The sequence below is a fragment of the Theropithecus gelada genome, chromosome 20 (assembly GCF_003255815.1).
Source record: "Theropithecus gelada isolate Dixy chromosome 20, Tgel_1.0, whole genome shotgun sequence".
Lineage (NCBI taxonomy): Eukaryota > Metazoa > Chordata > Mammalia > Primates > Cercopithecidae > Theropithecus > Theropithecus gelada.
This window is the reverse complement of record NC_037688.1, coordinates 62,637,676-62,654,220: the sequence shown is the minus strand read 5'-3', so window position 1 is coordinate 62,654,220 and position 16,545 is coordinate 62,637,676. Positions and strand designations below refer to the sequence as shown.

At 40.3% G+C, this 16,545-nt stretch overlaps 1 protein-coding gene across 2 annotated transcripts in view; it reads right to left on the bottom strand.

Moving 5' to 3' along the window:
* The window catches only part of CRYM (crystallin mu), a 43,689-nt gene that overhangs the window by 18,592 nt on the left and 8,552 nt on the right, over nt 1-16,545 (bottom strand). Inside the window, exons 2-4 of one of the 2 annotated variants that reach the window (XM_025370482.1) lie at nt 1,591-1,696; nt 827-1,079; nt 176-329 (exon numbers count right to left, since the gene is read on the bottom strand). In XM_025370482.1, coding sequence (XP_025226267.1) covers nt 176-329; nt 827-996 — 324 coding nt within the window. In that variant the 5' untranslated portion in view covers nt 997-1,079; nt 1,591-1,696. Of the gene's footprint in view, nt 1-175; nt 330-826; nt 1,262-1,590; nt 1,697-16,545 lie in introns of those variants that run through there. The other variant, XM_025370483.1, reaches the window with a different exon arrangement.

The following is a 16,545-nucleotide window of genomic DNA, read 5'->3' as shown; positions in this document are numbered from 1 at the left end:
GTCCTAGAAATAGATGCATGAACACAGATAACCTTCACTGTTGCTGGTATCCAGTCACTTGCAGAGGGACACATGTAGTCACAATCAAGACTCCCCCTGCTTGTGGAGAACTCACTTTTGAACTTAAATCTGGGCCCAGGGGCCCCATTCCACCCCGGGACAGGAAGTTGCTCACCGCCAGCAGGGTGCCATTGCTGGGCTCAAAGAGTAGCACAGTAGCTTGGTGGGAGGGGACGACCGAGGTGATGCCGCGGTCCTCGTAGAAGGTGACCAACTTGGTGGTCAGGGCATCCTCTGCAGCACTGTAGGCGGGCATGACCCCCAGGTAGCTACAAGGAGAGAGGGAGCAGCTTCAGCCCGTTTCCATCAATGCTGGGGTCTCTTAGAAAGTACCCATATACCCTCCTTTCTCTTTCCTTCGTCACGGCCCCACTGGCCCTCTCCCAGCCCCCGCATCCCTCTGCCCTTCCCTTAGACACTATGCATAATATGTTCAGAAGTCTGACTCCGGATCAGAAAACCATTCCAGCTCTGCCACTTAGTAGCTGTGTAAGCCTAGGTAAGTCACTTAACCTCTCTGAGTCTCAGTTTTCCATCAATAAAACGGTGGCATCAATATCTCCCCAGGTGGAGAGTGCGCTGAAATAAACAAGGTAACACCCGTAAAGCTCCCACTTAGCACACCGGGTAGCGCCTATTAAAAGTGGCAGCTGTTAGCAACAATTAGTCAAGCCGTCTCTTCCGTTCTTCCACCGCTCCTCTTCCTGCTCCTCCTCTTCCCCCTTTCCAGTTTCTCCTGCCCCTGGCCCCGATCCTCCTCACTCACCCCCTGTGCTTGGTCACCGGCACCACGGTGCGCACGGGCTGCATGACCCCTCCTTCGGGACCGCTGGAGAAGTTGGCCAGGGCCGTCTCTAGAGGCGGGATGAGGAGGCTGGAGCTGCGGAGGTGTTCCTCCACCTCGGCCGCGCTCAGGAACGCTGGTACGCGGTTCATCTCGCCACCTGCCTTCTAACCTCAGTCTCCGCACCGCGATCCACGTACCCTCGGCTGTGCCCTATATGAGCGCGCCCGCTGCGCTGCGGAGCCGCCTGCTGGTCACAGCCCAGCCTCCGGGGGCGGAGCAACCCCACCCCGCCCCGCCAGCTCTCTCCTCCCCCTTCACCCACCTCGACCCCTAAGGGTGGGCGAGATGGGTCCCTTCCAGCGACGGATTCCCCAAGATGGGCATCGAGGTGGCGTGCTGGGAGTCAATATTGTTCAGTCCACTTTCTCAGTTCTTATAATCAGCTGTAGCCACATTCCTTGACTTTTGCATCCTACTGCCCATTAACTCGCTTTTTGCTGCTGTCTAGGTCACCGTGCCTGGGAAAGAATGGACAGGGAAAACGGTAATGGGGCTCCTTTATTTCTTAAATTACTGCCTACTGCTAGGAGATAAAAGGAGACGGAGGCTTATTTAAATTTTTTTTCCCCTTTTAATTCTGTCCCCATCTGGAGTCTCTTATCCAAGTCTTCCACCCACCTGTACCCCCAGATGTCTGGTCTTTGATTGCTAAGAATGCACAATTTTCTCACGGGCTAACCAACCTAACAAACCTTCACCTTTAAAGGGGGAAGTTTGCAGAGCAGGGTGTAATCGTTTCCATCTCACGAAAAGCCAAATTGCAGGATCTTTTCTTCAAGGAGTTTTTACCTGAGATGGGGAAATAAAATTCGAAACAAATGATGTAAAGCTTAAGGCAATAAATCCAAGCCATCAAATCAGTAATTGGAAAAGTAAGTTAATTCAAAGAAAAGAGAGATTATTTTGACCTGGAGTGGTTAGATAAGGGCTTCATGAAAGAGTGAGGGCGAAACGAAGGTCTGAAATAATAATAGTGACGACAACAATGGTAACATCAGGTTATTGATCTTTACTATGTACCAGATACTGCACCATGCACTTTATGTATCTTATCTCATTTAATTATACAACAACCTCTAAGGTAGGGGGGTGTTGTTATTACTTTTACTGTCCATTGGAGGCTCTGAGAAGGGAAGAAATTTAGTTCAATATCATCTACCAAGTCAGCAGAGGAGTTGGCTTTGCCCCTTGGTTGGACTTCAGAATTATATTCCTAATCATTAAGCTACTTTGGCAGAAAGAGAGGAAGATGGCATTACGGGCCAAATAAAGCCCTGGGGTGGAAGGCAAGTTGAAAAGCTCTGGGAACAGTGAGTTGCCAGACGTGTTAGGCTGGAATAAGTTGCTGAGGTCTAGGAGGATTAGGAGATAAAACTGAGAACAATGCTTGGAGTCAGGCAGCTAAGAATGGTGATTCCTAGGAAAGAAATCACATGCTTCAAGAGAATAAGCATTTAGAAAGATGGATCTTCTGCCAACGCATAGGATGGAACAGATGAGTGAGAGCAGAGCCTGGGAGACAGGTCAAGAGGCAGGACTGCTTAAGTTGTGCTTTGTGGTATTTTGGTTGGAAGCTACACAGAACATTTTGTAGGAAATGGTCACATCATGATAAAAGACAGTGGATGAGTAAGTGTCAAAATCAGTACCAATGAAATGAGAAATTGTACATAATGTGTTTAGCAACAGTGCTTGGCACAGAGTAGCCACATAATAAGTGAACACTTACATTAGAGAGAGAGAGAGAGAGAGAGAGAGAGAGAGAGAGAGAGAGAGACTGGTGGTTGGGAAAAGCTGGTTTCAATGCACAATTTTGTTTCTTCAGTTCACCATCCCTAGAAATTTATGCCCAGAGCCGCTGGGCTTATAGAAATGTTTCTGGCCCATTATGTGTGTTATTAGCATCATTATTACATAACACTTATTGGGTTTAGAAAGCACAGAGATATAGCCCTGGCATGATAGCTCACACCTGTAATCCTAGCACTTTGGGAGGCCCAGGTGGGCGGATTACCTGAGGTCAGGAGTTCGAGACCAGCCTGGCCAACATGGTGAAATCCTGTCTCTACTAAAAATACACAAATTAGCCGGGTGTGTTGGCGGGTGCCTGTAATCCCAGCTACCCGGGAAGCTGAGGCAGGAGAATTGCTGGAACCTGGGAGACGGAGGCTGCAGTGAGCCGAGATTGCGCCACTGCACTCCAGCCTGTGTGACACAGTAAGACTTTGTTTGGCCCTTTGTTTTTTTGAATGTAAACTAAAAACAAAATCCTATGACCCCCACCTACTGAATGAACCCCCTCTGGGCCAAGGGGACCCCAGCAAAACCTTAAAGACTTAGTTTCCAGCCATGATGGGATGGCAAGTCAGACACGCTTCATTACATCCTCTCCCTTTTGGAGTTTAGACACAATTGAGCAGCCTTAATGTTAATACAGAGATCACAAGACTGACAGAACAGACTCTTTGTGGTAATACGATAACATATTATAAACAGGATCTAAGGCCATGCCAGGCAAAGGTTAAGTCATGCACCCTTACACTTTAAAGAAAAAGACTATGTGCTAACTGCTACAAAGTTTGTTTTCTCCAGCAGCCAAACAAGCACTGGCTTGAAGATAAGCAATATTTTTGTTTTTCTTTTCCCCAGCCCTGCTCAAAGAAGATAGGGAACATGGCTGGGTGCAGTGGCTCACACCTGTAATCCCAGCACTTTGGGAGGCCGAGGCAGGCAGATCACTTGAGGCCAGGAGTTTGAGACCAGCCTGGCCTACATGATGAAACCCCATTTCTACAAAAAATAAAAAAATTAGCCAGGCATGGTAGCCTGTGCCTGTAATCCCAGCTACTTGGGCGGCTGAGGCAGGAGAATTGCTTGAACCAGGGAGGTGGAAGTTGCAGTGAGCCGAGATCGTGCCACTGCACTCCAGTCTGGGTGATAGTGGTTCTCTCATTCTCTCTCTCTCTATATATATATATATACACACACACACACTCACGTATATGTATCTATCTACATATATATATATATTTTTTTTTTTTTTTTGAGACAGAGTCCCTCCCTGTCACCCAGACTGGAGTGCAGTGGCTCACTGGAACCTCCACCTCTCGGGTTCAAGCGATTCTCCTGCCTCAGCCTCCCAAGGAGCTGGGATTACAGGTGCATACCACCACACCCGGCTAATTTTTGTACTTTCAGTAGAGACGAGGTTTTGCCACGTTGGCCAGGCTGGTCTCGAACTCCTGACCCGAGATGATCCGCCCGCCTTGGCCTACCAAAGTGCTGGGATTACAGGCGTGAGCCACTGTGCCTGGCTGAAGATAGGCAATATTAAGACAATTACAACTCATCCAGATCACAGATATTGACAAACTGATTCCTTGTTCCACCAGCCATAACTACAGCTTGATTGGACAAGAGACTGATTTCAGTATCTTTCTCCTGATAAGACTACCGACCATAGGACGGTTCTGGCTGACTTACAGAGGTTGCACACTTGCATGCCTTCATGTCCTGAAAAGACCTTATGACGTATCAGGCTGAATTGCAATATATTTAAATGTTGCATCCACCCCAGAATGAACATGAGTTGTATGTAACATGCATGTTTGTTAAATACGCTTGCATCAGGACCACTTTCATGAATATTCATAGCTTCTTCTCTCACCTGCTGAATATGTATATTTAGCCAACCTGTTCAGCATAAAGCTCCTACACCATCCCTCCTCCTTCAAAGTGCCTGTCTCTGATCTTAGCCAAGGCATGTGATATGGTTTGACTCTATGTCCACACCCAAATCTCTTCTTGTAGCTCCCATAATTCCCATGTCTTATGGGAGGGACCCAGTGGGAGATGATTGAATCATGGAGGTGGGTCTTTCCTGTGCTGTTCTGATGATAGTGAATGGGTCTTATGAGATCTGATGGTTTTAAAAATGGGAGTTGCCCTGCACAAGCTCTCTCTTTGCTGTTGCCATCCATGTAAGATGTGACTTGTTCCTCCTTGCCTTCCACCATGATTGTGAGGCCTCCCCAGCCATGTGGAACCGTAAATCCAATAAAGCTCTTTCTTCTGTAAATTGCCCAGACTCAGGTATGTCTTTACAGACAGCATGAAAACGGAATAATACAGCATGCTTCCCAGCATACGATCCCACCTTGCAGGCTGTAACCTCATATAAGAAAGTCTCTTCCTGTCTAAATTTATAAATTGTGTGTGTTTTTTTTTTAAGTTAACAAGGAGAAAAAAGCAAAACCAAACACTCATCAACTAAAAGAGATATGAAATAAGAAAGCCAGATATGTATTTGTTTCCATAGTAAATGCAGGAATTTAGCCCTGATTAAATAGAAATCTTATTTCTGACTCCTGCATTACTAGAAAGTTTATTAATGTTCTGTTAACTCATGATTATAATAGTAATTTCATTATTTTAACAATGACAAAATAAGAAACCTCAATAATAGGAATTCACTCCAGTGAATCCTGTAGAAACAGGATAACTCTGCAAATCATCTCAAACCATCTTCCTTATAAAGCTTTGGTTCACATCACCCAGGTCCTCAGTAAAGTAGCACTGAGAAAACCAGTCTTGGTTGCATCAGTTCTGTTGAGACCAGAGACACAGAGAATTAACTGTCCCAAGCCTCCAATAATAAGTATTATTAATAAGTAGCATATTAAATATTAGGTATTATTGAGGTGTCTTATTTTATTACTGTTAAAATAATGAAATTGCTATTATAATCATGACTTAACAGAAAGAAGAATAATAAACTTTCTAGTAATGCAGGGGTCAGTATGGAGAAAGCTGGTGTAAATCTCTTCCCTGCCCTTCCCTGAGACCTTGTCCCGGGACAAGCCTGGGGGGCTTGTAAGCTCCTGTGCCTGAGCCTCTGGAAATTTCCTGCTAACCCCTAACAAACCCTGTGAAGGAGGGGGTTACTTGCATTCCCCTAGACTTCTGCCACTACCACAGTGAAGATGACAGCAGGGTAGAACTGTACCATAGTGAGGCAAGTACAATAACTGAGGTACTCACCTATGGCACAAAATTTATAGGATTCACTCGGCAGTCATGATAAATATTAAACTAAAACATCTAAATGCAATATTTAAAATAAAAATCAATGCCAAAAAATCCACAATGAACAGAGTATAAAAATTTTAAACAAAGACGGCTCAGGATTACTGATTTTTCCTTTCGCTGTAGAAGCCAACATAGCTCCTTCTGAAATTTTATATTTACATTTTATTTAAATATTTTAAAATATTGTATGAAAGTCTTCATTTTGACTATTGAGTTGGCTTCACCTTGAATGCTGTAGCCAAGGCCGGTGTCTCATTCCCCTTATCCCTAACCTCTGTCGTCCTGGAGTTGGGGGACTGAGCAGTGGGCCAGGAAAAGCAAGGGATTAAATATTTGGGAAGTCAGAGAAGGGTGGTCTGGGGCTCTTGGGAGCATGCGCGGGGTGGGCCGGTGGGCGGGGGACTGAGGTGGCGCTCTCGGCTCCTCCGCGCGCCCCCGGCTTCCCACGCTCCCACCCAGCTCTGCCCCGCGCGCCCTCAGCTCCCCGCCTCCTGGTGTGCCTCTGGCAGGTCCGCGCAGGATCAGGCCACAGACCTGCCCGCGGGGAGGGCGTTGGGAGGAGGAGCCCCACCCGGGTGCATGCGCGCCCCGCAGCGGCGGAGGCCGCGGCGAGGCTTGAGCAGTGAGTTCCTGGGAGCTCCGGCCGGCTCTTCTTCCTCTTGTTCGCGTCCTCTGCTCCTGCAGCTGCTCCAGACGCCGCGGAGGCGCCCACCCACCCGCTGCTTGTGGTCGGCGCGCAGAGCTGGAAAGCGCGCGCCTCCAACAAATGAAAACCCATAGGGACTTAGGGTTGAATTTTAACTTGTTTTGTTCGAGCGGTGTAGTCAATTTTGGTGCTAGTCTGACCTGAGGCAACGTGACAGTGACCTACGCGTCTCATCAGTAATGCAGAAATAACATTTTATCCATTTCATCGGGTTTTTCTTTTCCTTTTTTAGAAGATTGAGGTAAAATTCAAGTAAATTTCACCATTTTTGCCCTTTCAAAGTGCACAGTTCAGTGACTTTTACTATATTCACGATGTTGTGCGAGCAACACCACCATCTAATCCCATTTTCATCACCCCCCAATAAACCCTGTACTCCTTCAGTTACATCCCATTCTCCTCACCCCACTGCCTCTCCCAACTGTCAATCCACTTTTTTGTTTGTATATTTGTAGGTTCTGGACATTTCTTTTCTTTCTTTCTGTTTTTTTTTTTTTTTTTTGCCTCCAGCTGCATCTACATTGCTGCAAAGGCCATAATTTCATTCCTTTGTATGACTGTATAGTATTCCAAAGTGTATATGTACCACATTTTCTTTATCCATCCACCATTGATAGGCGCCTAGGTTGATTTTATGTCTTTGCTGTTGTGAATGATGCTGCAATGAACATACAAATGCATGTGTCTTTTAGTATAATGATTTATTTTCCTTTGTGTATATACCTGGTAATGGGAATGCTGGGTCAAATGGTAGTTCTAAGTTCTTTGAGAAATCCCCAAACTGCTTTCCACAGTTGCTGAACGAATTTACATTCCCACCAAGTGTGTAAGTATTCCTTTTTCTCCACTGCCTCACCAGCATCTGTTTTTTGATTTTTTAATAATTGCCATTCTGACTGATGTGAGATGATATTCCATGTGGTTTTTATTTGTATTTCTCTGGTGACTGGTGATATTGAGCATTTTTTCGTATATTTTTTGGTTACTTGTATGTCTTCTTTTGAGAAATGTTTGTTCCTTTTGCCCATGTTTTATTTGGGTTGTTTTCGGCTGGTTGAATTGTTTCAGTTCCTTGTAGATTTTGTGTATTAGACCCTTGTCAGATGCATAGTTGCAAAATAAATTTGGGGCTTATGATACTTGGCCTGGTTATTTACATAAAACGCAATGGGCATAGTGAATGGCCATGTAGGCTTTTAAAAGTTGACTTTGCTGGGACTTTTATAAGAAATTTTGGGTTAGACTTTGAAAAGTCTTGAGGCTAGGAAGCCAAGCCATGTATTTGCTTGGCTGTATCTGTAATACCTGTATGAACTGGGTTCATTTCTCTCTTCTTGAGTTCCCAAAATATACTGAGGCTCGTGGCCCTGCCAGAAAGCGACATTCTTTACTTACTGCAAGGACAGAAACCATGTAAGGGAACTGTGTAGACAAGGAACCATGCCAGACTTTCAAAAGGGCTTTTTATCAGCACTATAAAATTGTAAAGTTAATCTCAATTCCTCCAAGTAGTCTGGTCATCTCTGAAAATAGGCCATCCCAGCTAAAGCTTTGATAAAATAGCCAGTGTATCTAATTATGTCCTGTTATAAAATAAAACAGATCCTTATTGAACTTATGCAAATAACTATTTTGCCATAAATTAAGAATACTCACAGTTTACAGATTTTGGAGAAATCCAGTAATGAGAAAGGCAAATGCTTCACATTTGCCCACAAAGGTATATTTACTCAATTTTTGTAAGCTATGAATAGCTCAAAAGAAAAAAGTTTTATTAACTCTGGAAACAAAACATAAAAAGAATCAGCAATGTTTCAAGTAAAAAAGTTATTAAAAATCATCTTTGTCCTCTATCAGTTTAGTACCATGTAGTTAATTATTATCCCACTTGATGTTGGGGTAGCAACCCTCATGAATGCATCAGCTTTTTTATTAGAACCCTGGAAGTTTTTACGCACTCCAATGGTGTGATCTGAAAAGTTATCAGAAAGCTGGATTCATGAGTACTTGTCATAGTTCTTTCCATGAAGTTCCTTAAAGAAGAAGCAAATTTTGGACTGTAGCTGATTATATACCAATTTTTGAGAAGAATCAAAGTAAACCAATAATTCAGAATGAGAAATCTCTTAGAATAGACATGGTTAAAGACAATTTTTTTTCTTTTTTTTCTTTTTTTTCTTTTTTTTTTGAGACAGAGTCTCACTCCATCACCCAGGCTGGAATGCGATGGTGTGATCTCAGCTCCCTGGAACCTCCACCTCCTAGGTTCAAGCAATTCTCCTGCCCCAGCCTCCCAAGTAGCTGGGATTACAGGCAACTGCCACCATGCCCAGCTAATTTTTTTTTTTTTTTTTTTTTTGCATTTTTAGTAGAGGATTTCGCCATGTTGGCCAGCCTGGTCTTGAACTCCTGACCTCAGGTGATCCACCCGCCTCGGCCTCCCAAAGTGCTGGAATTACAGGCATGAGCCACCGCACCCAGCCTAAAGACACAATTGGCAAGGAAATTTGATTATTTCTGTGGCATACAATTTAACATCATTATAATGATTACTGATAACATATACCAAGACAGATCAGAATTGTAGGAATTTTTTACAATTTTGGAACATACTTTAATAACACATTTATACAAACATAACTCAAAGAAAGTCAAGCACCATTTCTTATTTGACAGTGCTTCCTATATAATTTTAACATATTAAATAAGCCTAATACGTCTCTCTTGGACATCTAGGAGTTCCTTTTGGAAAATACTTAATTTTAGAATTTGAAATTTGATTTTTGAAAGTATGTCAAATATTAAAGGCTTAAAACACTTCATCAAAATAGGATCACAGGTCACTGTAAAATAATAGTCATTCATTTAGTCAAAGTGATAATTCAAAGATTTCAAATAGAAAAGCCTGTACTCTTTGTTAGAGAGGAAATTGTTTTCCAAACAATCATAAGACCTATTTTTTGGTAGAGTCTGAGAAGGTATGATATAATAGAAATATGTATATGGTCTTCATCCCTTGTTCCTGTCTCAGAGCTCCCACAGTCCTTGGAATTTCTGGAATGAATGGAATGTCTTTTCTTGTTCAAAACTTGACCATACCTGAGTTTATGCTAATGAGGTGACTCCTGGAAGGCCCTTAGATAACTTGAGGATAGGTGCTGGTTGCCAGAGGAATCAACCATGTGACGAGGATTGAAATTTTCAGCCCATATCCTCACCCCTGATCTCCAGGAGGGAAGGAGACTGGAGACTGAGTTCAGTCACCAAAGGCCATTGCTTTAATCAATCATGATTACATAATGAAGTCTTGCTACAAACTCTTGAACAATGAGATTTGGAGAACTCTGGGTTGGTGAACACATCCCAGTGTGCTGGGAAGGTGGCACACTGGAGAGGGCATAGAAACTCTTATGTCCCATGCCCCTTGCCCTGTGTACTTCTTCATTTGCCTGTTTATTTGTAATAAACTGTAATTGTAAGTGTAGCACTTTCCTTAGTTCTGTGAGTTGTTTTTAGCACATTATCAAACCAGATGAACAATTGTGGGAATCCTAACATTTGTAGTTATCCAGGTAGAAGTGCAGGTACCCTGTATTCCCTATTTGTGGCTGTGTCTAAAGTGGGTGCAATCTTGTGGGATTGGTTCTTTAACCCATGGAGTCTGTGCTAACTCCAGATAAGTAGTGCTAGAATTGAATTCAATTGTAGGACACCCAGTTGGGGTGTCAGAGAATAGGACAATTGGTTGTTTATTTAAAAACCAAACAGGAAGACCAATGTAAACTATTCTTTAGATGCTTGGTGAAATTCACCATTGAAGTCATCTTATCCCAACCTTTTCTTTGCTGAGAGGTTTTTAATTACTAATTAAATATCTTATTATGGGTCTATTCAGATATTTTGCTTGTTCTTGAGTTAGTTTGGTAGTTTATGTGTTTCTAGAAATGTTTCCTTTTCATCTAGGTTACGAATTGTGTCCTTTTCATCTAGGTTATCAGTTGCCCTACATTTGTTCATAGTAGTCTCTTGTAATCTTTTTTTATTTTTGTAAGATTGGTTGTAATGTCTTCTCTTAGTTTCCTGATTTTAATAATTTGAGGCTTCTTTCTTCTTATTTTGGTCAGTCAATATAAAGGTCTTTGACTTGTGTTGATTCTTTAAAGGGATTGTATAGTTTCCCTGGTCTATTGTTTTTACATTCTCTATTTATCTCTGTTTTAGTCTTTATTATTTCCTGCCTTCCACTGGCTTTGGGTTTGGTTTGGTCTTCTTTTTCTAGTTTTTAAGGTGGAAGACTAGATTATTTATTTGAAATAGTTTTACATGTAAGAATAAATGTGAAAAAGCTATACTGCTTTCCTTGTATCTCATAAGTTTTGGTATGCCATATTTTGTTTTCATTCATGTCAAAGTATTTTCTAATTTCCCTTGTGATTTTTTATTTGACTCATTTGTTGCTTAAGCTTGTATTGTCTAATTTATACATATTTGTGTATTTTCAGATTTCCTTCTGTTACTGATTTCTAATTTTGTTCCATTGTAGTCATATAAGATACTTCATATTATTTCAGTTTTTTAGAATTTATTAAGACTTCTTTTTTGGCCTAATTAATGGTCTATCTTGGATAATTTTTTTATGTGCACTTGAGGAAAAAAATGTGTATTTTGTTATTGTTGGTTAGAGTATTTTATATATACCTTTAGGTCAGGTGGTTTATTTTGTTGTTCATATCTGATATTTGTTTGATCTGTGTAGTTGTTCTATAATTATTTAAAGTGGGGTATTGAGATCTCCAACTACTGTTGTTGAAATGTTCATTTTTCCCTTAATTCTGTCAGTTTTTGCTTCATATATTTTAGGGCTGTGTTGTTAGGACCATATATGTTTGTTATTGTTATATGTTCTTCATGAATTAACACATTTAATAGTATATAATGTCCTTCATCTCTTGTAAGTTTTTATCTTAAAACCTATTTTGTCTGACATTAATAGAATAATTCCAGCTCTCTTTCAGTTACCGTTTGCATTGAATATATTTTTCTGTCTTTTAAACTTTTAATTTATTTGTGCCTTTAAATTTTAATTGAATCTGTCGTAGGTAGCATATGATTGGACCATGCTTTTAAAAATCCATTCTGCCAATATCCTTTAATTGGAGCAGTAATTTATTTATATTTAATCTAATCACTGATAGGGAAAGACATACTTCTACCATTTTGTCATAAGAATGTCATAAGAATTTACGTATTAGGTGCAAACTTATCCTCTACCTCCTCACTCAGGTGCCACCCTCTCTTCTATGGAAGTGAGAGGTGAAGCCAGCTGGGTGGCTGACTTGGGTGGCCAGCTTTTATTCCCTTATTTGGCCCTGCCCACATCCTTCTGATTGGTCCATTTTACAGAGCACTGATTGGTCCATTTTACAGAGTGCTGATTGGTCCATTTTACAGAGTGCTGATTGCCAGTTGGGCTTCTGGGTCGGGTGGGGACTTGGAGAACTTTTGTGTCTAGTTAAAGGATTGTAAGTGCACCAATCAGCACTCTGTGTCTAGCTAAAGGATTGTAAACACACCAATCAGCACAGCTGGACCAATCAGCACTCTGTAAAATGGACCAATCAGCACTCTGTAAAATGGACGAATCAGCGCTTTGTAAAATGGACCAATCAGCAGGATGTGGGTGGGGCCAAATAAGGGAATAAAAGCTGGCCACCTGAGCCAGCAGCAGCAACCCACTGTGGAAGGTTTGTTCTTTTGCACTTCACAATAAATCTTGCTGCTGCTCACTCTTTGGGTCCGCACTACCTTTATGAGCTGTGACACTCACCACGAAGGTTGTCGGGTTCATTCCTGAAGCCAGCGAGACCATGAACCCACCGGCAGGAACAAACAACTCTGGAAGTGCCACCTTTAAGAGCTGTGACACTCACTGCAAAGGTCTGCAGCATCACTCCTGAAGTCAGCAAGACCACAAACCCACCAGCAGGAAGAAACTCCAGACACACCTGAACATCTGAAGGAGCAAACTCTGGACACACCATCTTTAAGAACTGTAACACTCACGACAAGGGTCTGCCGCTTCATTCTTGAAGTCAGCGAGACCAAGAACCCACCGGAAGGAACCAATTCCGGACACAAAAGCATCTTACAAATATGCTTTTTACTCAGACTTATAATTTCATCTTTTTTTCCAGTAATCTGAACTCAGTCTTGAAGTCTTGCAGTAACAGTTCAGAACCTTACCTCTTGAAACATGTTTCCTATTTTCTCATATATATTCATAAACTATTATACGTATTTAATTTAGTATTTAGAGGAATCTCAGCATCAAGTTTGTTTCTCTGAAGATGTATGTCCTTTCAACTGATAATATATTCCTTATCCTTTTTCCACTGTCGAGTCCTAGGCTACATTTCCTATCACAACTTTGCTTTTTCACTGGTTGTATAGAATAAAGGGTAAGAGAAATAATCAGCATTGGTTTCTTGTTCACATCAGATGACAGGAAGACAGATGATATGGACATCAGCTTTCCCAAAAGGATTTTCCAAAGCTGTTAATTATCAACACAAACTATGTTTCAAGAAATCAGGGGTAATATACTTTATGCTAAAAACAGAGGGTTTGTGAGAATAATGTTACAGCTTTCAATTTTCTCTGTTTAATTTTATCAACTTGGGAGACTTTTTGTTATCCTGGGACAGTTCATTTAATATAAAGCATGCTAACGTTATCTTTTTCATCGCAGATTGGAATAATACTTTTAAAAACGTTCTCCTTGATTCATTCCTGCTGTTACCCGTTTATAACCTTGGGATGAGCATCAGCAAATACTGATATCCAAGAGGTGAATATGTTGTGTTCCTGCTTGAAAAGTATTCCTAACTCCATAAATTACAGTAAAGAAAGTGAGTATCTGAGGCTCTACAAGTCTTATCAGAGCTACTGGTCGTCAATTACTTATTACATGTGAATAATTCTACATACATTACTGTGAATCTTGACAATAACTCAAGTTATATGTTATCCTCATTTTGAAAAAAACTAAAGTTTACACAATGTAAAAACTTGCTCAGCATCACAAAATTTGTACAAGATAGCACTAAGATTCAAAGCTTATATGCATAATGCATTTTCTCTGTGGGAAACAATCTCTGTGATTAGTATCTATATTGATTATACATTAATCTCAATAGAGGGGAAAGTACTTGAAAAAATTTAACACCCTTTTATGATGAAACTTCTCAGCATCTTTTCATGTGCTTATTTGACGCATGTGTATCATCTTTGGTGAAGTGACCGGTGAACTTTTCTTTAGTTTATTGTTGAATTGGTCTTTTTGCTTACTATTGGGTTTTGAGAATTCTTTGTACATTCTGAATATCAGTCCTTTGTCTAGTATGCCATTTGCAAATATTTTGTCCCAGACTATGGCTTGTTTTTTATTTTCTTCAAAGCATCTTTTAAGAACCAAACGTTTTTAATTGTGATGAAGTTTATCATTTTTTTGTGAATTGTGCTTTTAGTACTATATCTAAAAAACTTTGCCCAGTACAGAGTCACAAAAGCTTGATTGGATGTTTTCTTCTAGAAGTTTTAAGAGAAATGAAAGCATATGAGTGTAGAAAGACTTGTATGCAAATATTCATAAATAGCTTTAATTGTAAAGCCCCAAAATTGAAAATAACCCAATGTCCATCAACATGTGAATAGGTAATCAAACTGTGAAGTATTCATGCAGTGGAATACCCTCAGCAATAAAAAGGAATGATCTACCAAAAAAGAGACTTTTGAGCAAAGGAGGACTAGAATGAAATATCTTCAGTTTGAGTGAGGGAATCTAGAAATATCTGTTGCTAATATCATTTTCAAGGCAATACCATTGCAGTAGCATGAAATACATAAAACATTTAGGGAAGTTTTTAACAAAAGATGTGCAGTACCTGTACACTGAAGACTGAAAACATTGCTGAGAAAAATTAAAGATGACTTGAGTTAATGGAGAAATATACCTTATTCATGGATCAGAAGACTCAATATTTTTAAACTATCAATTGTCCCCAAATTGATTTATACACTCAAAACAATCTCAATCAACATCCTGGAGACTTTATTTTTGGTAGAAATTTAGCTGATTCTAAAATTTATATGGAAATTCAAAAGAACTTGATTATCCAAAAATAAATATTTTCTTAATTGCAAGATTTTGTGCCAACTCATTTTAAAACTTATTTTAAAACTACAGTAATTAAGACAATGTGGTATTAACATAAGTAGAGACATAGATGACGGATGGATAGATGATAGATAGATAGAAGATAGATAGAAAAATAGATAGATAGATAGAATAAGATACAGAGTTCAAAAGATTCACACGTGTATGGCCAATTGATTTTGGATTCAAAAGAACTTGATTATCCAAAACTGTATATTTTTTTCACTGCAAGACTTTGCATCAACTTATGTGAAACCTTACTATAAAACTACGATAATTAAGACAGTGTGGTATTAGCATGAATAGAGACATAGAGGATAAATGCATGGATGGATAGATGGATGAATGGATGGATGGATGAATGAATGGATGGATAGGTAGATAGATAGATAGATAGGTAGGTAGGTAGATAGATAGATAGATAGATAGATAGATAGATAGATAGAAAGAAAGAAAGAAAGAATAAGATACAGAGTCCAAAAATACATTCATACATGTACGGTCAATTGATTTTAGATTAGGTGCCAAAGTAATTCAAGGGAGAAAGGATAGTCATTTCAGTTACTGGTCATGACCCTAACCTATAAAAGCTCGTGATTATTTACTACCTAGCAAACAGACAAGCAAACAAAATCCCTATAACCTCTTAACCCTGTCCCAGTAGGAAGAAGGTTGTGAAAGCTGTGCATTCTGAAAGACAGCATAGATTGAAACACCCACTTTAGATGCATATAGGGAAAAGCAAATCTGAATGCTACAGGAGACGGTGAACAAGGGAATCTCTCATAGAGAGCAGGTGAGGATTCTGCAGAAAAGAGAATACGGAACACAGTGCCAATGGTGGTAGATCCATCATGAGCTGGGAAATACTGAAAAAAAAAAAAAATCTCTGAGAACTAGGCCTAGTCAATCAAAATCCTGGTTATAGGGGGAAATAAATAAAGAGACTTGAAAATGTGTAAAGCTATAAATGTTCATCTTGAGGGTAGAGAGAAGCAACTTAGAAAATCGAAGTGCCCATTAGAATAAGGGTAGCAAAGAGAAATAAGGACACGGCCAGCATAATTTAACTTCATACAAATATTAGCCAGAATCACAGAATCGAGTCTCTTCATTCCCTTAGAAAAAGTTCTATTTGTTAAAGAAACCGCACTTCACCGCGTTAATAGAAGAGGATGAATATGTACTAAGAAGCTTAGCAAACTAACCAAAATATTACCATTCATCCATTAAATCACTTGTTATTGTTGGTTCAGATAGTCCATTTAATATGCCATAGGAAGGAAACAAGAATATCAAAATACTTCAATTGATGAAAATTCCTGTCCCTCGCCTGCCAAAGAAAACTAACCACAAAGCAGAGGGAAATAGTAACTAAATATCAATATACAGGAAACTGGAGAACAATTTGTCAGCAAAATGGTAAAATAGGCATAACTTCTAATTCCCACCTCACAAAAACTTCAAAAATTAGCAGAAACTGTCCAAACCAATTTTGTCAGGACTATGGAAAACAATCAGAAGTTTATAGCCACCAAATGAATACTGAACCAATAAAAAAGTCACTTCAAAACAGCGGATAGTTTTGTGATGATTTTACATGCGCTTGCCCCTCTCCCTCCCTGGCAC